Source organism: Protopterus annectens, chromosome 10.part0, assembly GCF_019279795.1.
Source record: "Protopterus annectens isolate FY-2018-M chromosome 10.part0, PAN1.0, whole genome shotgun sequence".
NCBI lineage: Eukaryota > Metazoa > Chordata > Ceratodontiformes > Protopteridae > Protopterus > Protopterus annectens.
In genome coordinates, this window is record NC_056744.1 from 54,511,939 (window position 1) to 54,536,249 (window position 24,311).

The 24,311-nt window shown below is 43.0% G+C and overlaps 1 protein-coding gene across 2 annotated transcripts in view; it reads left to right on the forward strand.

The window, feature by feature from the left end:
• The window catches only part of OGFOD3 (2-oxoglutarate and iron dependent oxygenase domain containing 3), a 964,739-nt gene that overhangs the window by 411,571 nt on the left and 528,857 nt on the right, over positions 1 to 24,311 (forward strand). For both annotated transcript variants that reach the window (XM_044085017.1, XM_044085018.1), the window contains one exon: positions 12,426 to 12,501. In XM_044085017.1, the coding sequence (XP_043940952.1) occupies positions 12,426 to 12,501 (76 nt within the window). The remainder of the gene's footprint in view (positions 1 to 12,425; positions 12,502 to 24,311) is intronic.

Sequence of the window (24,311 nt, forward strand, 5' to 3'; positions counted from 1 at the left end):
TTCTGGTGTGGCAGCTAGGATGTGTGGAAAGAGACTAAAAAGGTAATACAAAAAGTGAGAAATTGGAAGCTCTGTTTTACGAATATGGATAGCAAGATACATATACAGTTAAAATGTCTTTAGTCCCTTTAGTTTTATACACAGGTCAGGCATATTTTTAACAACTAGAGGAGAAGTTGTGGATAGCAGTTAATAAAGAGCTGCAAGACTTTATCTAGGAGGGGAAGATAGGAAGAGTCAAGTGGGAATCACCCGAGTCTTCCAATAGAACAAGGCAGTCTGGGATCACTCTGTTTGAAGGGGTATTTCAGAGCTATACAGTTATATATAACAGAAACAGAAACCTATAATTCAGAGTGGAAAGGGATGATGACAAAGCAAAGAATCTACCATAATAATGTCTCTATTTCATAATTTCTGACTAAAAACAAATTTTCTTCCAAGGCCATCCGTACCAGGTTTGCAAAAACTGGTACACAAGCTGCACCCATACCTGTAACCTGTTTAAAATATTCATCCTAAAAGAAAAATAAGTTGAATTTAACACAATTTCCATGAAAACCAAGCTTTTAACCTCAGTATTGGAAACTGAATCAAACCTATTGAGCTTAGCACTAAACCAATTTAATCCTAAGCTGTGTGGTAGAATGGTAAATAAATATACTACATCTATAGTGACAAACAATACTTGATTGCCATTCAAAACGTTATGTAGGACGTCTAAAAATACCAGGAATCTTTTAAAATGTGTAATTTATTTTTCATGATATTCTTAAGTTTCCTGTCAATACAAATGGCGTATGATTCAGTTTTTGAACAAGCGGCTATCCTTGTGTATCATAGAGTTACCAAAAAAAGGCAAGAATATATGGAAATTTGACTAACAGAAAATCATATTCTTCCTTGGTAATGACCCTTTGTATTAAGATATCAAATAGAAAGTTGTCAATTTTGGCATATGATATATTCACTTCATTACATGAGACACTTGTATGCTGAATCATGATATAACATTATATAACAATGAAGCAGGGTTCAAGTTCTTTGCATAGCCAAATGCTAAGATTAATAGACCATCTAAATTATTTTTTTATGCAGAAGTTCATGGTTCTGCAACCTCTATCCAGTTTTATATATATATATATATATATATTATATATATATTTATATATATGTACATCAACACCATCTTCACCAACCCCCTTTTTCCCATTTTTCTACTTGGGATCGAGGTCAGGGTGTCGTGTTAACTGTCACCATCTCTCTTGATTCAATTCCACACTCCTGCCATCTTCGACAATCATGCCTGTCTGTCGCAGATCTGCTCTGACAGTTCATCCAACTGTTTGCTGGACACCCTCGTTTCCTCATACCTTCTTTCTATCTGTCTCAAATCTTCCTCACCAGATTGTCTTCGGCTTTTCTGCACATGTGACCAAACCACCGTAATCTGATCTCTTTGATCTTTTCTATGATTGGAGCTACTTTGGCTACTGATCTTATGTCTTATGCATCCTACAACCCTTCTCAGGTTCTTCATTTTCATCGTCTCTAGCTTTCTCATCTGGTCTGCCTTTACTGCCCAGGTTTCTGTACCATACCAGTAGTACCAGCTGCACCACTGTTTTGTACACCTTACTTTTCAGCTTCTTTAGCATTCTTCTGTCATACACTAAACTTGACACTATATGCCACTTAGCTGCAGTCCCTCTGATTCTAGCTTTGACCTCTTCATTCAGGCTTCCCTTTTCTTCAACCACCTCTCCCAGATACCTGAAGCTATTAACCTGTCAACTGTTTTCCTTTCTTTTTCACTTCTCAGCTTTTTCTGATTTCCCCAGTTTGCTGCCATTACCAGTGTCTTATCTATACTTAGTTTCATCCCATGTGCCTTCAGTTTTACATTCCATTCCCCTATCCTTTGCTGAGGTTCATGCTTAGAGTCTGCCTGTAATGACACATCTGCATACAGCAACTTTATCTGTCCCCTCCAGCCTGTTTGCTAATGTAGTCAGTCACCCGTATGAACAACGGTGGGCTCAGAGCTGAACCCTGGTGCGCACCCACTCTTACAAGCGAGCACTGCAGCCTTCTGTTAAGGCCATCCTAAAAGACATGCACCTTTCCCTTGGATTAGTTCTTTTTGACTGCAGAAAGCTACTTTTACCTTCCTTTAAACTGCCATTTACAGTAAAGTTATGGATAATTCACACTGAAATTAGCTGTTGATTCAGAGAGAAGATTTTTAAGAGCTATACATTTTACTGTGAAAACTACCTTACTTAACGTTCTGAGATGAAAGGGCATCCTGAAAGTCATATATATCCTATTTCCATCCCAGTTTGTATTTGCAGTCATTCTCATTGAAAACATTTAACTAGCAGTTTTCTGCCAACCCTCGTAGAAGAAGGGATAACATTGTTTGCAAGACTAGAGATCTACAAATAACTTGGACATTATGATAGGAATGGTTACCAATCAGAAAAGACTGATTATTTTTTATTTGGGGAAGAGAAAGGAGGCCTATCGATCATTAAGCATTATCTTTGCCTTTTTGGTGTTTAAGGCATTTGTGTTTGCCGTTTTGGTTCCTTTGCATCCTGACATTTGAGGGTATATTGTAGAACTATTTTATAACACATTTTCTTGTATTATAATTTTAGTATTTATTCTGGATAATTTTAGATTACTTGTTATACTTACTGATGTTCCATTTATGTGACTTTTTAGGTCATAATCTATACACCACTAATTCACTTCTGACCTAGATAGCTATTTGGAACATTTTCCTCTCCAAAGAAAATTTGGTATTGCCTGGGAATCTACCCTGATGTTATGATTCACTGTTGCAATGTCTTTCCCTGAAGAAGGTAGTATAGCTGTGTGTAAGTATACTTAAATCTTGATAGTAGATTTATGAGGAGTGGTCGCAGTAACAGTAAATCTAGCCACCCCACTCCTGTCTCCTAAGGGCCACAGTAACAGTAAACCTAGTCACCCCACTCCATTCTCTTAAGGGTCACAATAACAGTAAACTTAGCCACTCCACTTCTCTCACCTAAGCTCCACTGTAACAGTAAGCCTAGTCACCCCACTCCTCTCTGCTAAGGGTTACAGTAACAATAAACCTAGCCATCCCACTCCTCTCTTCTAAGGTGCACAGTAAATGTAAACCTAGCCACCCCACTCTTCTGTTCTAAGGGCCACAGTACATGTAAACCTAGCCACCCCCACTCCTGTCTTCTTAGGGTCACAGTAACAGTAAACCTAGCCACCCTGTCCTCTCTGCCAAGGGCCACAGTAACAGTAAACCTAGCCACCTCACTCCTCTCTCCTAATAATGGTATATATTATGTTTCTTTGAGGTATTACACAGCTGTACTTCTATCATTACAATAATATTTTGTCATTTCATGAAGAGTAGTAGCTCCCCAGGTAAACCAAAAGGGTCTTAAATAACTGACTAAAGTTTTTCACAGTACTAGCTAAATTCAGATTCTTTGTGCATCACTCAAGTGTCCATTGAATACTGTTGTGAGAGTGGTATAAGTCTTGTCAGAGACAAAGGGACTGCTAATAAAAATCTGGCTGGGATGAAGTCAAGTTGATCACGATGAAATAATGTTATGTGGGCTATAACCCAGATGTAATGATTTGCTCTTACACTGAGTTATTCTTGAATATCTGCAATTATAAGCAAACTTGCAGACAGCGGTATGTTCCTGTTCACTCTGGTCATAATTTGATCACACTGCATTTTGCAGAAGATGCATGCAATCATTAAATGAAATGAGACTAGCATTGCATTTTCAGTTGTTATACCTGCAATGTGTCTCAGCTGAATTTCAACGGTACAAAGACTGATTCTGAATTGACCTCTCCTTCGTGCACTTATTGTAAAATATCTGAAGATACCATTTGTGCCTTATGGCAATGCCTAAATTTAATTTACTCAGGTCAAACTTTGTATGTGAAGTTGTTCTATCTCACCCTTCATTCTTACAGATGGATCGGCTCCGAGTCAGCCTACTACAAAGCTCGAGGTCTTCAGATAACTCGAGGCCAAGTCTCTATCCCATGATGCACCTAGAGTTACCTCAGATCTAGTTTGCCGCTGCAATAGATCAGAGGTTCTCGCTAGCTCGGGCCAGTAAAACCTTTCTTTATTGAAAATATTTGATAAATAATTTCTGTTTTGTATCTTAGATATTTAGATAAGCTCTTATAGATATTGTGTAGTTCACTTCCCTTGGTGTGCTCTTTATGTAGTATTTAGCTCTCTTGGCCTCGTTTATTTAGGCCTTGTTTAGTGCTTAAATTAGTTGTGTACTGATAGCTTTAGATTAGTCTTAGACTTAAAAAGTGACTTTTCTGTCACAACTGTGAATTACTTTACCGTAGAATTTAGATAAAAGTGTGTGCATTAGTAGCTATATTATTGTTGTGTGCATTTATATAGTGACTTCTGTCACAACTTGTTTATATTTACTCTTTACCATTTAAACAAATAGTTTTGTGTGTGTGCTTGCCAATTAATATTTAGCCTGTAGTTTTAGGAAGGCTTGTTGTTGTTTAATTGTTGTTGGGTGTGTCTATTTTTTTACATCACCCTACTAACATTGTGCATTTTGAAATGGCTGATGATAAAGACAACACCCTAAGTCAGGGTTTAAAAAATGTCCTAAATGTGGGCAGAAAATGTCTGTCACTGACAGTCACGTATATTGTGTTTATTGTTTTGGGAGCATTGCATCTCCAGGAAAGCTGCTCCATCTGTTATTCTTTCTCTTGTAGGGATCTCCAGGAGAGAAAGAGAAAATTGATAGACAGAGGTTTACTTAAACCTTGATTCCAAGAGGCTTTGAGCGACCAAGATGGATCCAGTAAGGCTTCAAAGTCTTCCAAGACATCTACATCTGAGGTTAAGAAATCTAAAAAGTCTTCGACATCGGCTCCACAGACCTCAGAGCCGACTGTCTTATCTTTTTGGAGCAGGTCCCCGGTTTTGGAACCGGTATCCGAAGTGCCTAAAGCTCCACTCATACAGTCTGTACGGCCTTCAATCCACTCATCTCGGTCTTCGATTAGCCTTTCTGATTTGGATGTGGATCGTGTGGCGCAGAAGCTTTTACAGGTACCGCCTTTGCTAAATTCTTATCAACTCCAACCCAAGTGGCTTCAGAACAGAAGACTCTTTTACCAGCTACTTCTCTTCCTCCTCCAAGCCAGGTCCTCCGGAGCTGGAGGAGTCGGACTTGTTGATCGTGGAGCCTTCGGAGTCTACGTCTGCTCCAGTGTCTTCAGCTCCATTTACTCTGATGTCCTCGGTGCCAATCGAGGAATCTAGGAGCCGACACTCTCTGGTCAGGTCCGGGGAGGATAGTCGGACTGACTTGTCGGTTCTGAGTCTGTCTCTGGGGGCTTCGGCTCGGATGAGCTCGTCTCCTTCCTCTGGCTCAGAGCCCACTGTCCCAATGCCAGAGGTATCGACGGTTGTCTCGGTCTGTCGGTCCCTCCACATCCGAGCAGAGGTGCCTTTGAAGCCATATGGAGAGTTATGTCTCCTAAGACATCTTTGACTTCAGGTCCGGCTTCCTCCTTCCCTAAAGTGCCTGTGTCTGCTTCTGCTTCACAGATCCTTGCCAAGCGTAGAGACCCAGAGCCTCAAAAAGCCCCATTGGGTGACCCCTACTCTTCCGAAACCTCACCAGAAGCCCTCACTGATGAGGTTCCCAGGAATAGAATCTGAAAGAGGAAGCATCTAGACTCCTCACAGGAGTCCCTGACATCTGATACCGACTTGGATGAATCAGAAGGGTCCCCACGGTCCCTCTCTGAGGATATCTCATTTGCTGATATACTAGAAATCCTTAGCCAGAGGGACAACTGGCAGTCCATCAACCCTACTGAAGATGAGTCGGTTCTCCTGAAGGCTTTCGGGTCTCAGCCCTCCACCTCTTGGGTGTCTCCGCCCTTTGATGAGCTTATGCAGCTGGTCTCACGAAGGGCATGGGAGTGTTCGAACACCATGGAGCCTGTCCCCAGGAGGCCTAATAAATTTATCTCTGCTCCCTAGGACAAATCCTTTCTGACCAAGGGTGTGCCAGTTGATGCCATGGTGGTGGCGGCAGCCACCAAAAAGGAAATTTCAGAAACTTCCTCTTCTATCCATCCTCCTAACAGAGATTCTAGGATCATGGATAGATATGGGAAGCGCACTTACAGTTCAGCAACTTTTGCACTGCGTTCGCTCAACTATCTAACCCATTTTACTAGACTGCAAAGTGATCTCCTTAAAGAGCTGGGAGATACTCTTCAGGGTACAGTAGCTGCAGGAGCTTCAGATAAAGTTGCCTTCCAGCTTGCTACCCTCAACTCCATAGTTAACTCTTCCATGCACCTCATTTCGTATGCAGCTGATGGAACAAGCAGGGCAGTGGGTACATGAGTTGCTCTTAGGAGACGCTCCTGGATGCGCTTGTGTTCCTTTGTGAAGCCCTTCAAGTCATCCTTTGTAAATACCTCTTTTGATGGCTCATCCCTTTTCGGGCCCAAAGTTAAGGAAACTTTAACCAGGTGTGAGCAGGAAGGAAAAACTCTGCCGTCGGAGTCTGTTTTTCCACCCCTACCAGACCTTACCCCAAGGGTCAAAGGGGAGGAAATATTTGGTTCCGAAAAGCCCAAGGAGCCTTTCAGGACACACGTGGTGAACCCCCCTCTAGGGGCAGAGGAGGGGGCAGTAATGGAAGACACCGCCGTCATGGCAGAGGGGGTCTGCAAAACCAGGGCGACAGAGATCACTTCTTTGGGAAGCCCTACCAGCACTTCTGAAAGGAGGCCTGACTGTCCTACTCTGGAGGCAGTCGGGGGTTGCTTATCTTTGTATCCAGATGCTTGGCTCAAAATAACAAACAACAACTGGGTACAAAGTATCATTTCCAGCGGATATTTTATTCCTTTTGCCACACCCCCTCCACTGACAAGAAAAATCCCAGACGTTCCACCCAGTTACAGGGAACAGGCAACAATAGAGGTCTGTTCGTTGCTAACAAAAAGAGTCATCCAACCAGTCCCAGCAGACCAGATAGGATCCAGAACTTACTCAAGATTTTTTTAGTTCCAAAAAAGACAGGGGACTGGAGACCTATACTGAACGTCAGCAGACTAAACAAATCTGTCAAGAAAGAGAAGTTTCGGATGGTCACGCTTCAGTCGATACTTCCCTTTTTAGGGAAAGACAATTGGATGTGCTCTATAGATCTCCAGGATGGGTACTACCACATAAAAATGGCCAGACCATCCAGGGATCATCTGCTCTTCCGGCTGGAAGCCAATCATTACCAGTTTCGAGCCCTGCCCTTTGGTCTCACTACAACCCCCAGAGTGTTCACCAAATGCATGGCAGTGGTCATGGCTCACCTGAGACGTTTAGGCTTCCAGGTGTTTCCGTACTTAGATGACTGGCTCCTCACTGCCACCACCAGGCATCAACTCATTCAGGCCAGGGTCACCACTCTTTCACTCTGCAGTCAGCTGGGCATTACAATCAACTCAGAAAAATCTGCCTTGTCGCAATCGCAACATACCATTTTTATCGGAGCAGAATTGGACACCACAACCACCACATTGAGACTTCTAGTAGAAAGAGTCGTACTAGTCCGTCAGCAGTTCCGCAATCTGATATCCAAAAACAAGGCTCCAGCATCAGAAGTACTAAAATTGTTAGGCATGATGGCAGCTGCAGTATTGACCATACTGCTTGGTCACATGCACATGCAGATTCTGCAAAGGCTGTTGTTCACTCAATGGTCTTACCAAGAGCTCCCAATGTCTCACCTTATAATGATCACGAACTCATGCAAAAAGGATCTTCAGTGGTGGTTGACCTCTCTTCATGTCACAATAGGTCGTCCATTTGTCCTACCCCCACCAGCAGCCACAGTGACCACGAACGCTTCCCTGATAGGTGGGGGGGCATTTTCAGGGAAGAACAGCCCAAGGCACATGGACCAATCAAGAGACACATCTGCATATCAATGTCCTAGAGATGAGAGCAGTACTTTTAGCGTTGCAGTACTTCCATGACTCTCTTCCTTTGGGTACAATTGCAATTCAGACAGACAACATGTCAGTGGTCTGGTACTTGAACAAACAAGGAGGAACCAGATCCTACCCCCTTTGTTGCAAGGCCCTAAGAGTATGGCAGTGGGCTATGTCCACCCAGCGCTTTCTGTTAGCAATGCATATCCTGGGGAAATCCAACATGATAGCAGACAAGCTGAGCAGAGCAATTTTGTTGCCTCATGAGTAGTCCCTCAAGAAAGAAATAGCGGACAGGATATTCCACAGGTGGGGCCAGCCTTGCTGCGACCTTTTCACCAGCCACATGAACACGAAATGCAGAAGCTACTTTGCCCTGATTCCCCCTCTGAGAGAAACCCCAAGGGATGCACTTGTACACGATTGGCCTCCGGGTCTCGTCTTTGCATTCCCACCAATCCCGTTGATACCCAAGGTACTACAGAAAGCAAAAGCCCTGGGAAGGACCATCATTCTGATAGCCCCTCATTGGTCTCATCAGATTTGGTTCCCCTTCTTTCGAATTCATCTTTTGGAGGACCCTTGGATTCTGGACCCAGTTCCAGATCTTCTGACGCACTCATCGGGGGAACGTCATCCCTCTCTTCAGTCCCTGAAACTGACAGCTTGGCTGCTCCAGTTGCCATCATAGCCAGGTTCCATAACCTTTCTAATGAGATGAAACAAATTCTCATATCCTCTTAGAAATCCTCTATAAGGAAGCTATACCTTAGCAAATAGAAAAAAAAAAATTCTATATGGGCCTCTCAAAACAACATTGATCCCTACCAAGCCCCTATGTCCTCCATTTTAGAGTTCTTGACTATGATTTTCAGCAAAGGAGCTGCAGCAGCAACAGTTCATGTTCAGCTTGCTGCCATTTTTAATTTTCACCTTGGATTTGAAGGGTTGAACATTGTCACACAAACTATTCAAAGCCTTTCTCAAAGGGACCTTTCATCTCAGACCATCTGTGAAATCTCCCTGTACCCCATGAAATCTAAATTTTATGCTTTCTCACATTATTCTCCCTCCATTTGAATCAGCCTCCTCATGTGACCTCAAATTTTTGTCATGGAAAACTATCTTTTTAGTAGCTATCACTTCTTCCCGTAGAGTGTCAGAACTTCAAGCCTTGTCCATTAAGCCTCCTTATTTGATTTTCCATGCTGACGAGTCTCACTTCGAACTAACCCCTCCTTTTTGCCTAAAGTTTGCACTGAATCTAATCTTAATCAAATTATTGATTTGCCAGTTTTCTTCCCCAATCACTCCAACAATTTAGAATATATGCTGCACAAACTTGATGTTCATAGACAGCTCAGATTTTACTTGGATAGAACAAAAGATTTTAGAAAATCTGAACAGCTTTTCGTTTCTTTTTCAGACTTCAGAAAAGGTATGCCAGTGACTAAAACAACTCTGACAACTCTGTCTGAGTGGTTATCTGATTGTGTCACATTTGCTTATTCAGCTGCTAATATGCCCTTACAACATAAAATTAAGGCTCACTCCACCAAAACAGTGTCTACATCCTCTGCCTTTTCTGCCAGACTTCCTATGGATAACATTTGTGCAGCAGCCACTTGGTCAAGACCTCATACCTTTATCACTCATTACAAAGTTGACAGGGCCTCCTTTGGGTCTACTGTCCTGAAAAACATACTCCCGTGAGCCACCCGAGATAGATGGTGCTTGGGACACTACCCATCTGTAAGAATGAACAGCGAGATAGAACAACTTCACACAAAGAAGTTATGTACTTACCATAAACGTTCCATGTGAGTTGTTCATCTCGCCTTTATTCTTACTTCCCACCCTCCTACCCCCTCCAGGGTTTTTCGAAGACCGAGATGCTGGATTCTTCCTGGTTGCTCGACCCTTCTATAGCTTTCTCTTATGGAGTGATAGAATGACATATGGTATTATTATATGCAGCAAACAAGATCTGAGGTAACTCTAGGTGCATCATGGGATAGGGACTTGGCCTCAAACTATCTGAAGACCTCGAGCTTTGTATTAGGCTGACTCGGAGCCAAGGATCGGCTCCAAACCCATCTGTAAGAATGAAGGCGAGATGAACAACTCACATGGAACATTATGGTAAGTACATAACTTCTTTTTTTACATGTTTGTTCTGCAACAGTTCTGGTAATCGATCATTTGTGCAGGTAAACACGATCCTATACTGCAGCAAGGATACCACATTTTATCTTTCACATTCAATTCTGTATTTGATAGTTATTCATGCCAGCTTTCAATATCTGAACATTCATTTCTGCTTGCTCCGAATCAGAAGTGAGTACAAACACATTGCGTGCACACACACACACACACACACACACTGAAAGTTGAAACTGTAATACCTTTAATGCATTTTTGCTGGGGTCTTTTTACCTCCTCCCCAGATGTCAGGTGTGCTGTCATATCCCTGCTACTTGTGTACTAATTCTGATATCTTTCTACATTAGAGTAGAGAGAATACCTTGACATAATAAAACCTCAGCCTTAGCATATGTTTTCCTCATTTGCTCTTACAGACAGGAACTCCTTTCTGCTAAATTACTGTTTACTGGATGCCCTGGAACACATATTAATAAGATAAATAAGAGGATTCCATTTTGTTTAATGAAATTATGTAATTTATGCATTGCCATCTCAGTACCATTGTCTAGAACCTTATTTTCTGGTAACTCATAAGTAGCTAATAATCTTCTCAGGTTGGATATGGTGGCCTTTTAATAGAAGGCAGCCTGATAGCATAAGCCAGTTTAAAAAAAGGCAGCAGCCCAGTGCCCCCTCTCAGCTCAGCAGGACAGGCCCTTTTCACAGATAAGAGGTCAAGATCTGCTATGAAGTGTTCTTCCTTGTCCCATGCAGTGCATATAAAGGGCAGATTTCCCTTTTCATAGTCTATTAGCATCTAATAACTTCAGGCCACAGGTCAGTGAGGTTGTGTGACACTCTATTAGTTTCCAGTGACAGACATGTACACGTGTGCAGAGACACACACACACACACACACACACACACACACACACACACACACACACACACACACACAATTGGATACTGTAACAGCATGGTGTTTCCAAGACAGAGAAAGTTTCTACTTTCACCACTTCATGCTGGGGAAGTGTTAACTTAAACCTGTTGTGATACTCTACTCTTTGGGCTAATCTTTCAGTATGCAAGTGTTTTTGCAGTAAATCTTTGAAAATTTAGTGGAAGCATCTTCATCAGCAGCATGGTTTCTGAATTTAACACTTCACCCTGGGGGTGGGGGCTGGGCCTACGCTTGCATGATTTATACAGACAGCTAGTTTCAACCTCTTGGCTACATCTTTTTACAACAGTGAGTAAAAAAGAGAGTAATCTGTATATCCCAAGTAAATATTGTGATAAATGGTTAGGTGTACAGTGTTATGGTGAGTACATCACACAACTGTACTTCCTTGTGTAATGTCAGAACAAAAGTATAATGAAAATTATGTACAGTATCACAATACAAAACTTATGCAGGCTTGAACTTTGCACATTTATATATATATATATATATATATATATATATATATATATATAAAACAATATTCTAAATGTTTTTCACATTTCTTAGTAAAAGCTTCAGACGTGTCTGCTTATATACTTTAGTGTGCACTGCACTTTGTCAGTCTGAATGTTATCACTGTAGACAACGGACTCAAAGTGGTCTGTGCCATTGACATGGCCATTTTGCCTTTATAATTGCGTATATTGTTAGGGTTAGCATATCTCCATTGATAGAATATAACCAGATCTTATAGAAAAATAGTATCAAGGGATATGAGGCATTCTCCTTGCAATTGATCCCAATCAGTATTATTTGTCCTGCACAAATTATCTGTTAATTTAAACATCTGCTGTTATGGTGTTTATACTCAAAGAATGGCATTGTTCATAAGTGTTTTTTAGTATGACCAGCTTAGATGCCACATAAAAAAAAACTCTGGAGTGCACGTATATACTAATTACTTAAAGAATTTTTTTTGTGGTAATAAAACCAGTTGTCACATGATAAGAACTTAGTGTTTGACAGATAACCTCCTAGACAATTTGGCATTGTTTTCTGGGATGTCAAGAGCATATTTGTCTAACTCTTGCTGTTTTATTTTTTCTACTGAATATTTCACATATTTCCAAAGATGTCATAAACTAAATGTTAGCATTCTATTAACTGGCTAGTGCACAAATGTGAGTCATAATCCTGGCCTAGTTTCATACCAGAATAACATCTTGTGGCTTCATGTTGAACAAGATGAAGAAGCCTGATCATATTTAAATCTTCTTTACTTTTTAATTTTCTATAGGTTGCACACCTAGAAAGTGTGGAAGAGCTGTTACAGACATAGTGGTGACCAGAGAAGAAGCAGACCAGATCCGAAGGTAACATTCTGAGACTAGGATTTCTTAAAGTTAACTATAAAGTATATAATGAACACAATCAGGTAGCCTGTCCCAAAGTTTTTTTTAATAATTGGGTATATATTCAGGTCATTGCCCGAGTAATGTTGCTTCTCTCAGTCTTAGTGATTAGATTTTAGGCAAAAATTCAAGTAACCCCAAAGTCCAAGTGGTGTACCTTCTGAATATTATAACATTTCTTAGCAGAGTTAATATGCAGATTAGCTTCAAGTGTAGCAGCACGATTTTTTGTTCTTAAGAATTCAGCTAGTGGGTCCCAGTGCTTGAGTTGTCTCTCTGAAAGGCAACCATTAAATTTTACATGTCTTCAGAACATGTTTGTCATTTCTATTCTTCCCCAAGCACTTACATATAAAATTCAGTTATAAGCTGATGACCTGAAACATTATGAACATTCATAAGATCATTTCAACCCATTTATGCCTTAATGAAACAAACTGAGTATGTCAGTATTTCCGTATATGGCAACTCTGACATTCCTTCAGATTTTCTTATAAAAGTCCTTTGTAACCTTTCAGTTTTAAGTTTGGGAGAAGAGAGATAACTCATTAAGACATCCATCTACATTGTTTTTTCTCCTTGGGGCCCTGCACAACACCATTTGTCATGAACACTTTGCTAGATTTAACAAAATTAAGACTGGGATTCATAGACATTTAACTCCTCACACAACACTTGCGAAGATGTCAGGATTCTAAGTCAGTGCATAATGTGTGTTTTCTAAATTGTGAGCTATTCCATGAAGTGATCTCCTAAATATTAGAATGTATAGCATCATCTGTGAATCCGAGCTTATAATGCGAAGAATGTAAAGAAACTGAGGGGAAAAAGAAGGTAAAAAACAAGACCTTTAGATACCATGAAGAGTGTAAGGAGGGACAATCTGAAATGCCTAAAGATAATAGATTAAAAAAAAATAAGATGGTTTAGGCAGTTTTCTTGTCTAGCGAAAGTTAAATCTGTTAGAACATAAAGACACTAAAAAGATTGAGAGATGTTAGTGAAAGGTAGAAGATGTTTCAAATGTTTAAAGATTTTTTCCAAGAATGATTGAAATACCTCATGCATGTACAAAAAGGGAGAAAAGAAAGAGGGAGATAAGAGAAAATAGTTAAACTTAAAAAAAACATTGCTTCTCCACTGGCTCAGTCAATGCATCCCTAGTGCTAGTATATTTGCAAGTACTAGAGTGATTTACTCTGGAGGCTCTACAGGCCATATAACATATACTGGCTCAAAATATGCTGATCCATCACAAGTCGTAGGTTCATAGGAGGTTACTAGGTTAATGGCTGTAGAGCCTTTACAAGCCTTGCCATATTTATCTCGGGTCGCCCCAGTTGTCAGTGGTTAGGTGAGTGAAGTTTGCAGAGGTAAGGGTCTATGGTAGTTAATACTATGGTAGTCAGTGTATAAAACTCCCTGTCAGAATTTGATTTGGTTTTTCACATAGATGATCTCTCAGGTTTGCTGGCCATTTTCATTTCTAAGAAAAGGGAAAAAAATTACCTTTGTCTTCCTTTGGGGAGGAAGATTTGGATATAAGAAAACTAGAATCTTTGTTAAGTACGGATTCTTATTTGGAGATCTTGCATTCTTTGGTTACATACAAGAGATTTCACTTTGACAAAATGTTAACTTACTGCATGAATTAAATAGATGGCGATATAAGGAGAGTTATTCCCTAGATAAAGACAGATTATTGAGATGTCTAGAGCTTTAGCCCTGCCTTCTCGTTGAGTCTTTCCACAGTTTGTTACAGGCATCTGGAAAGACTTCAGATACACAGCCTCCTACCCTGAAAAAGTTAGAGTAAATAGAGCTTCTGCTGACATTCAGGGTATGTACGGGAAGCTGAAGCGCTGTCATCAATTTTCCTTTCTCATGGAAAGTTTCAAGAAAAAACAGAAACTGCCATCTACATCTGTCATCCAACAGAGTCTGTGTGGTGGACAGGTGTGTTATTTGGATGCATCCCTTTTCCACCCTGGTAGAGATGTCAGCTATTTAACATTCATGATATAATACTGAAGTAATATTCAGCTGTAAGGTAGTATTGTTAACAAATCAGACTCTCATGTATACAGTGCACCTATAATGCATTAAATACCCAACTAAGTTCTGTAGTTAGAGCTGTTTTATTAAGATTCATGCAGAGCTGAAGTGCAACTGTTGCCTGATATTTTAAAGCTGTTGTTTTTGGATGCGATTGCTATCTTAAGACTTAGGGTAACCAACTGTAGATGCATTAAATGAATTAGATAATAAGGGGAAAATTATGGCAAAAGTGAAACAGTTGTCATATCCCATTCCCTCAGTATTTCAGAGATTTCTTTGTGACAAAAAGATCCCTTTCTATGTAACAGCAAGATCCGGAATGACAGAGGTAAGATAAAATGCAGCAATAAATACCCCCCACACACACACACACACACACACGTCTGTCATTTATATGTAGATGCTTATTCCTTATACACGGCCCTCAGTCCAATTATTTATTTGTTCGTTTCTTTCTTTCTTTATATTTGGTGACCATAATGGGCCTGTTTGTGTGAAATCATTTACAGAGGAGACCTAAGCAGAAAATCTCCCAGTACTAGGAAAAATAAAACAGGAATGAAAAAAAAAAATGAAACCGCAAATATAGCACAGTCAAACTTATAAGATCAGTTTGTACAATGGCATCTAAGCAAAAAAAAAAATCAAAAAGCAGAAGTAAATATGAGGAAAAAATCACAGGATTATTACAGTCTGAATGATTTTTCAGATGTACTAAATACACTAGGAAGCATAATTTTTGATGTTCTTCGTGTTTCACTGTTGCAATCACCTGTGGGTTATCCCTGATGTGGTAGTCCTCAGCCAGCCTGAATACCAGAGTCAATGTTTTTGTGTGCCGGCTGCTTTCACCTGTAGTCTGATGTCAGGTCATCAGTACTATAAAGCAAGGCAGCCAACGTCATTACATCAGTCTTTCTTGATGTGGAACCCATAGCAGAAGCAGTTCACACCAGTGCTGGTCGGTCGCTACCAGAAGTCGAATTTCAGCAGAAAACATCTAAAGCTAAGTACCCCATTGGGGACCCTTTTTTCTTGATCTAACCGATATCCTAAAAAGTTAACAGTTGCCTTGCCTGTGGAAAGCAGATCCCACACCGAGACACTCATTCTTACTGCATCATTTGTTTAGGCCCAGACCACAACGTACTCATTGCCAGTTCTGTGCCCTCTTTAATGCGAGAACCATTCGCAGTAGAGCTCTTTTTGTAGGCAATTATTTTCATATTCCGTCTTCGAATTCTGATATGGCATCCGTCAGCCAACAATCTGTCAGCATTCCGAAAAAACGTAAAGATAGAGACAGGCCACACAAGGCTAAGCACTCCAACCACACTACCGCTAAGCAAGTCATCAGTTCTCCGGACTTCAGTGAGGCACTTTTGCAGTCCCTGATGCCTGACTCGCTTTCTATGCAGGCCTCTGCCGAGACCCTTTCGGAGTCTGGTAAGCCGCAGAAATCCACTTTGTCTTCTGAGCCTTTGGCTGTCTCTGCCTCGGTTGGGTCCGGAGCTGAAATGCAGGCACCGGCTTCTGAGGAGGTCGTTTGCACTACCAATTCCAGACAAAAAAAGATGTGTTCTCTTCCGACTACCGTTTCTCAGAGACCAATGGATTTTCTCAGGTCTAGAAGCCAGGCCACTCCTAGGAAATCTCCTTCTAGCCACCATCTTGCTACTGCTCCCCCACACAAAGCTCAAATGCTTAAAATGGCAGAGGATCTCATCTCCCTTATCCGAGGTACTCAGGCCCCCACTCTTAAGAGGAAAAGGCACCCTTCTCCAGAAATTATGACAGACCAAGAGTCTGAGGAATCTGATTATTCTGCTTTTGAAGAGGAACAACATTCCTTAACTGTTTATGAGGATTCAGATGCAGAGGAATCCATCCCCTCTGCCTCCCCTCCAGAAGACCTCTCCTTTGGGGAAACCCTTCACTCCCTCAGGGAACATTTTCAGTGGGAATCTCAGGACTACCCACAGTCAAAGAAATGACTTAGAGAGTTTCTGGACCTGCCCCAGCACAGACCCCTGGCCATCCCACCTATTCTGGAAGTGGTGGATGATGTTTTCCATGAATCCAGCTTAGCCCCTGATGCCCTGCCTTCTGATCCAGCTAAACAGGTACTACAGAGTACCGGATTCTCACAAATACCTGTACAGGAATCCTACTGCAGTCCCTGAGGTCATTACACAGCGATCCAAAGGAGCTAAGACTAGTTCTACCAAAAATCTTCTTCCTTCTGAAAAAGACTGCAGAGCTCTGGACAGATGGGGTAAGAAAGTATACACCTCTGCAACCTTAGCTATCAGAGCACTCAAATGTCAGTTCCATATGTTAAAATATCAACAACACACTTTGGAACAATTAAAACAGAAGATTACTACCTCTCCTGACGGTGCCAACTCAAAAGACGTGGCAGAATTATTACACTCTGCTTGTCAAGTGGCCAAACACTCATTACAATGTGGATATGATGCCCTAGAAGCTGGTAGCAAGGCAGCAGTGACAGGATCTGTTATTAGAAGACATGCATGGCTGAAGGAACAACCTCTCCCTGATTACTTCAAGTCTAAACTTATTGATCCACCCCTAGATAAGGAACGCCTGTTTGGGGAATTTAGGGAAAAGGCAGAAGAGGTGCTTAAAACGATGGAAGACAAAGCAAAATCTATGCAAACAGTAAAAGATTTCTTTCAAGTTCAACCACTCAGATTCAGCAGGAACTTCCCTCTAAGCACTGGGCTTCCCTGCACCCAGCAGACAGGGCCAAGGTAAGCCTCGCAGGGACAGAATATCCAGGCCCCTATCCCAGGGCCAGCAAAGAAGCAAACAATGGACCACTTCCACCTGTACGGCAGGGAGTTCTAAGCCAAGCTTCTATGGCAAGCACTCACAATGACTCTCCCTCCCCCCTCTGCCCTTCTTTCACTCATCTAAAACTAGGAGGAAGGTACACCCTCTTCAAGGTCAATTGGGTCCCTATAACCAATGACTATTGGGTATTAAAAATAATTTCTCAGGGATACAGATTCTCCTTCAGCGAACTCCCTGTTCCAAGAGAGTACCCAGACCTCCCCCCAAAACAGTGGGCAGAGGCATTAAAACAGGTAAAAATACTAATATCCCAGGGGGCAGTAGAACCTGTCCCTCTGAATCAAACAGGAAAAGATTTTTACTCCAGACTATTCCTTGTTCCCAGAAAAGAGGGCACTTGGCGCTCCATCCTTGATCTATCCAAACTGAACACCTCCTTGGTGGTCTCCAGATTCAAAATACTAACCTTGCAGCAGCTTCTGCCTATGCTCACACAAAATGCCTGGCTGGTGACACTAGGCCTAAAAGATGCCTACCTCCACATCCCCATCAGGGAATCGTGCAGAAAATTCTTGCTCTTCAGAGCAGGCAATCCGCACTTTCAGTTCTCTGCACTCCCCTTTGGCTTATCTACTGCTCCCAGAGTATTCACCAAATGCTTGCCTCCAGCTGTAGCATTCTGCAGACAGAGAAATATACAGATTTACCCTTACCTGGACGACTGCCTCATTCAGGCGAATAGCAAAGAAAAGTTGCTCCGGGATCTTCTCTTTCTCAAGAAACTCCTAACTTCCCTAGGGTTCACCATCAACAAGAAAAAAATCAAAGTAAAATCCCACCAGGAAAATTGTTTTCCTGGGAGCTGTGCTAGACACAGCAACCCTAATGGCCTTCCTATCTCTTGAAAAGCAGAGCTTCCTGCCTCTCTACTTCACCCAGCTGGCTTCCAGAAGTCACCTCACTGCGAGGAAGTTCCTGCAAGCCCTGGGATACATGGCATTTTGCATCCTTCTCATCCCTCTTGCCAGGCTTCACATGAGAAAACTTCACTGATACTTAAAGAACCTTTGGTGTCAGCACTCTCAGTCCCTAGAAACCACTCTCCCATTGATCCCTTGCATAAGGGATGAATTTCTCTGGTGGGCAGAGGCCTGTGCCATGAACAAGGGTCTTCCCTTCATCTTCCACCCTTCTGGCCAGACCATAACCACCAATGCCTCAGACGTAGCTTGGGGCGCTCACCTAGCAGGCAGGTGTACCCAAGGCCTTTGGAATGCCCAGCAACTTCACTTACACATCAACCAGAAAGAAATGATGGCAGTGCAAAATGCTTCCTTCCAACCCTATCTCAGACCTGGGGTCCTCCTTATAAAAACAGACAACACCACAGTAATGTGGTGCATCAACAAGCAGGGGGGCACCCAGTCTTACCCCCTATGCAGGTTAGCCATGAGTCTCTGGCTTACAGCCACCTCCATGCGGCTACACCTAATTGCCCAATACTTACCAGGGATCAACAACACACTGGCAGACCACCTAAGCAGAAACTTACTGGACCCCCACGAATGGCAGCTCCACAGAGAAATCTTTCTGCAAATCACCCAGGAGTGGGGGACCCCAGAGGTGGACCTCTTTGCCTCGCACCTCAACCACCAGCTGCATAAGTTTTGTACCAGGGAGCATCACCTCCTAGCATGGAAGGTGGATGCCTTGACCTTCGCCTGGAGCTCCCTCTTTCTGTGCACATGCCCTCCTTTGCCCCTTATTCCCAAGGTTCTGATCAAAATAAGAGAGGAGAGACCAAAGGCCATCCTTATTTATCCAGATTGACCCAGACAGCATTGGTACCCCTTACTGCACAGTCTGACCTTATAGCCCCTGAAGCTGCTTCCCCTAAGGTCAGACATCTTGACCTAGGAGAGGGAGAAGGTACTGAACCCAGACCTATAGACTTTCAAACTTTCAGCATGGCTTATATTCTGAAAACTAACAAGAAGTCCCTGTTACGCAAACAGGTCCTGGACATCATCACAGAGGCTAGAAGGCCCAGCACAAGGAAATCTTGTGCAGGAAAATGGAAAAGATTCTGCTCCTGGAAACAGTCAAAATGGGGCAATACCTCCCAACCCTCCATCCTGGATTACTTAGCAGAGTTGCTCAATAGTGGCCTCTCCTTTTCCTCTATTAAAATCCATGCCTCGGCCATCTCTGCTCATTATGATTCAGACCCTCCCCTCTTCTCTCATCCTTTGATTTAGCAATTTCTCAGAGGGGCTTCTAATATCATTCCTCCCAGAAGACCTCCTCCTCTACCCTGGGACCTGAATTAGGTGTTAGAGAAACTAACCTTACCTCCTTTCGAACCTGCCGCTTCAACAGAATTGAAATACCTCTCCTGGAAGACTGCCTTCCTATTAGCTATTACCTCAGCCAGAAGGGCCTCGGAACTTCAAGCTCTCATGGCTGTCGAGCCCTTCATAATTTTCCATGCAGACAGAGTCTCCCTGAGGACTAGTCCCTCCTTTATGCCCAAGGTGGTATCTGATGTGACCCTTAACCAGGCCATACGCCTTCCCACCTTCTTTCCCAAGCCTCAAAACAAGGGGGAAAGAATTCTACACTCACTAGACGTGCACAGACAACTCAGATACTATCTGGACCATACTAAGCCATTCAGAAAAGCTGACCAGCTTCTTGTAAGCTTTGCCCCAGGGGCAGAGGGGAAGCCCATCTCCAAATAAACCATTTCCAAATGGATTTCACACTGTATACATTTTTGCTACAGACTACATGGGAAACCCATCCCTAAGTCTATCCTTACCCACTCCACTAGGGCAACCTCCACTTCCACTGCCTTCCTCGGAGGAGTACTTAGCAGGGACATCTTGGAAGCGGCCACCTGGACATCTGTCCATACCTTTACAAAGCATTACCAACTACCTCTCTTTTCTAAGTCTAGGTCAGGGTTTGCCTCTGCTGTTCTGCAGGGCCTCCTGACCCATACCTAGACTCTACCTATCCTTCCACCCTTTGGGAATCCTCCCACAGGTGATGAATGCAACAGTAAAACACGAAGAACATAGTACAGTTGTGTACACCTAACATAAATGTAGATATTCGAGTGTGTTCACTGTTGCAGTCTTTGATGTTCTTCATGTTTCACTGTTGCAGTCATTACATTTGGGTTATCTGCTTGCAGTAGCCCTCAGTCAGCTTGATTATCAAAGTCTTGGGTCCTGTGTCGGTTGCTGTCTCATCTTCCGTGATGTCAGGTAGTCAGGGGTGTAAAGCATGCAGCCGACACCATTACATCAGTCTTTCTTGCTGTGCGGTGCCCGAAGCAGAAACAGTTCTCAAGTGCCAGTCGGCCGACTCCTGAAATTTTCGTTTTCGAGTTTCAGAACCGAAGTCTTCAACTAAAGCTAAGTACCCCATTGGGGAAACTTTTTCTTGCTCTAAACCGATGTCAGTAAAAGTCAATAATTGTATTTCTTGTGGAAAGCAAATACCTCATAAAGATTTTCATTTGTACTGTATTCCTTGCCTAGGCTCTGACCACGACGTACCTCACTGTCGGTTTTGTGCCTTATTTAAACCACAAACTATTCGTCATTGGTACATTTTCGCTTCTAAATATATTGGTACTCTGTTCAATTATCCAGATATGTCTTCGGTAAGCCACCCGACTACCGACATTCCGAAAAAACGCAAAGATAAAGACAGAGACGGGCCGCCTAGGTCCAAAGTTGCCGACGATGCTTCTCCTAAGCTAGTCACCAGTTCTCCGGTACTCAGTGAGGCACTTTCGCAGCCCCTGATACCTGCTACTTTGAATTCGCAGGCCTCTACTGAGACCCATTTGGAGTCCGGTATGCCGCGAGATGCTTCAACTGTGGAACCTGCGGATGTCTCTACCTTGGATGGGTCCAGAGCCGCTGTGCAGGCACCGGCTTCTGACGGTGTATTCAGGCCTACTGACTTGCATATTAAACCGATGTCATCTTGTTCTTCTAGGCCTAAAACTCAAACCATGCCTAGGAAACTGACGTCCAGACTGCATGGTCAGGCCTCTATGCCTAAAAAATAAATGATAAGAATGGCTGAAGACCTTATTACTTTAATAGTACTATAAAGCAAGGCAGCCAATGTCATTACATCAGTCTTTCTTGATGTGGAACCCATAGCAGAAGCAGTTCACACCAGTTCTGGTCGGTCGCTACCAGAAGTCGAATTTCAGCAGAAAACATCTAAAGCTAAGTACCCCATTGGGGACCCTTTTTTCTTGATCTAACCGATGTCCTAAAAAGTTAACAGTTGCCTTGCCTGTGGAAAGCAGATTCCACACCGAGACACTCATTCTTACTGCATCATTTGTTTAGGCCCAGACCACAACGTACTCATTGCCAGTTTTGTGCCCTCTTTAATGCGAGAACCATTCGCAGTAGAGCTCTTTTTGTAGGCAATTATTTTCGTATTCCGTCTTCGAATTCTGATATGGCATCCGTCAGCCAACAATCTGTCAGCATTCCGAAAAAACGTAAAGATAGAGACAGGCCACACAAGGCTAAGCGCTCCAACCACACTACCGCTAAGCAAGTCATCAGTTCTCCGGACTTCAGTGAGGCACTTTTGCAGCCCCTGATGCTTGACTCGCTTTCTATGCAGGCCTCTGCCGAGACCCTTTCGGAGTCTGGTAAGCCGCAGAAATCCACTTTGTCTTCCGAGCCTTTGGCTGTCTCTGCCTCGGTTGGGTCCGGAGCTGCAACGCAGGCACCGGCTTCTGAGGAGGTCGTTTGCACTACCAATTCCAGACAAAAAAAGATGTGTTCTCTTCCGACTACCATTTCTCAGAGACCAATGGATTCTCTCAGGTCTAGAAGCCAGGCCGCTCCTAGGAAATCTCCTTCTAGCCACCATCTTGCTACTGCTCCCCCACGCAAAGCTCAAATGCTTAAAATGGCAGAGGATCTCATCTCCCTTATCTGAGGTACTCAGGCCCCCACTTTTAAGAGGAAAAGGCACCCTTCTCCAGAAATTATGACAGACCAAGAGTCTGAGGAATCTGATTATTCTGCTTTTGAAGAGGAACAACATTCCTTAACTGTTTATGAGGATTCAGATGCAGAGGAATCCATCCCCTCTGCCTCCCCTCCAGAAGACCTCTCCTTCGGGGAAACCCTTCACTCCCTCAGGGAACATTTTCAGTGGGAATCTCAGGACTACCCACAGTCAAAGAAATGACTTAGAGAGTTTCTGGACCTGCCCCAGCACAGACCCCTGGCCATCCCACCTATTCTGGAAGTGGTGGATGATGTTTTCCATGAATCCAGCTTAGCCCCTGATGCCCTGCCTTCTGATCCAGCTAAACAGGTACTACAGAGTCAAATGAGAGATTGCTATCAACTTGGGTCCCCAGGTCCCTAATTACTTCTTCTGTACTTAATGGATTACCACCTATGTGGTAATTTGTGGGCACTTTGTTTTTGCCAAAGGTGATGACTATACACTTTTTGGCGTTTAGCTTGAGGCCATGGCTCTGGCACCAGTTGTCTGTTTCTATGAGGCCCTTTTGGAGGATGCTTGTGTCGGCTGAAGAGTCGATTATGGCGCCCAGTTTGCAGTCATCTGCGAACTTGGTCAGCCACAGTCCTTCCGTGTTGGCCTGTACCTCCGAGAAATATATACTGAACAAGAGAGGTCCCAGGACTGAGCCTTGTGGGACGCCACTTGTAACTGGTTTGGAGTCTGACATGGCTCCAGCAATTCTAACCATGTGGGTTCTGTCCTTGAGCCAGTTTGCAACCCATCTAGTGACATAGGGGTTTATATTTAAGCTGGTGAGCTTATCTATAATGCCCGAGTTGGGGTATTGTATCGAAGGCTTTTGCGAGGTCCAGGTAGGCTGTGTGGACCACCTTCCCCTCGTCAATGGCCTTGGTGACTATTTCAAAGAAATCAACCAGGTTTAAGAGGCAGGATCTGCCCCTAACGAAGCCGAACTGGGTAGGATCCAGTGTCTGTAGGTCCCCAATAACTTTATTTATGAGGTCCATGATGATCCTTTCCATAGCTTTGCAGACCAAGCTAGTCAGGCTTATGGGGCGATTCCAGGATCTGTTGAGGCACCACCTTTGTGGAGAGGGACCACAGTTGCTGTACGCCACTCTTTGGGTACATATCCTGTAGTAAGGCTGAGATTGAACAGTAGTTTTATGTTTGGGTTTAGCTCTTCTTGGAGTTCATGTAGGACGCAGCCCGGGACACCGTCTGGTCCCATTGATGCTGTGTTTTTTGCTTTGGAGAGGGCGGCTCTTACCTGAGCATCCGAGATGTCAGGGGGGCAGCACTCTGCTGGGATAGATATTTGCCCTTTTGGTGGGGAGGGGGGGGAGAAGTTTGCGCTGAACCTGTCAGGTAGGATGTTGGCAATGTCTGTGGGTTTGGTGTATTTTTTGTCATTTTGGACTAATTCTGAGCATATCTGGGAATTACCACCCAGGTTCCTAACATAACTAAAGAAAGCCTTGTGATTATCCCTAGTGTCCTGTGCAATCTTTCTCTCGAAGCTGGCCTTAGACGATTTTATGAGTGCCCGTAGTTTTTTGCTAATACTGATCAGAGATGCCTTCCCTTTTTGGAATTTTGCTCTATCATTTAGTAGCTTCCTCCTTCTATTGTATAGTTTGTTTATGGCTGGGGTCCACCAGACAGGACGTCTGCCTTTGGAGGATTGGGTCTTGGTTATATTTGGGATCGCATGATCCATGCATTCCTGAAGGTGTTCATAGAATGCGTTTATAAAGGATTCTGCGGTCTGGGCCGTATTTTCCACAGGCCCGGGGCTTTGAAGGATTCCACCTCAGTTTTGAGGAGTGTGAAATTTGCTTTAGAGAAGT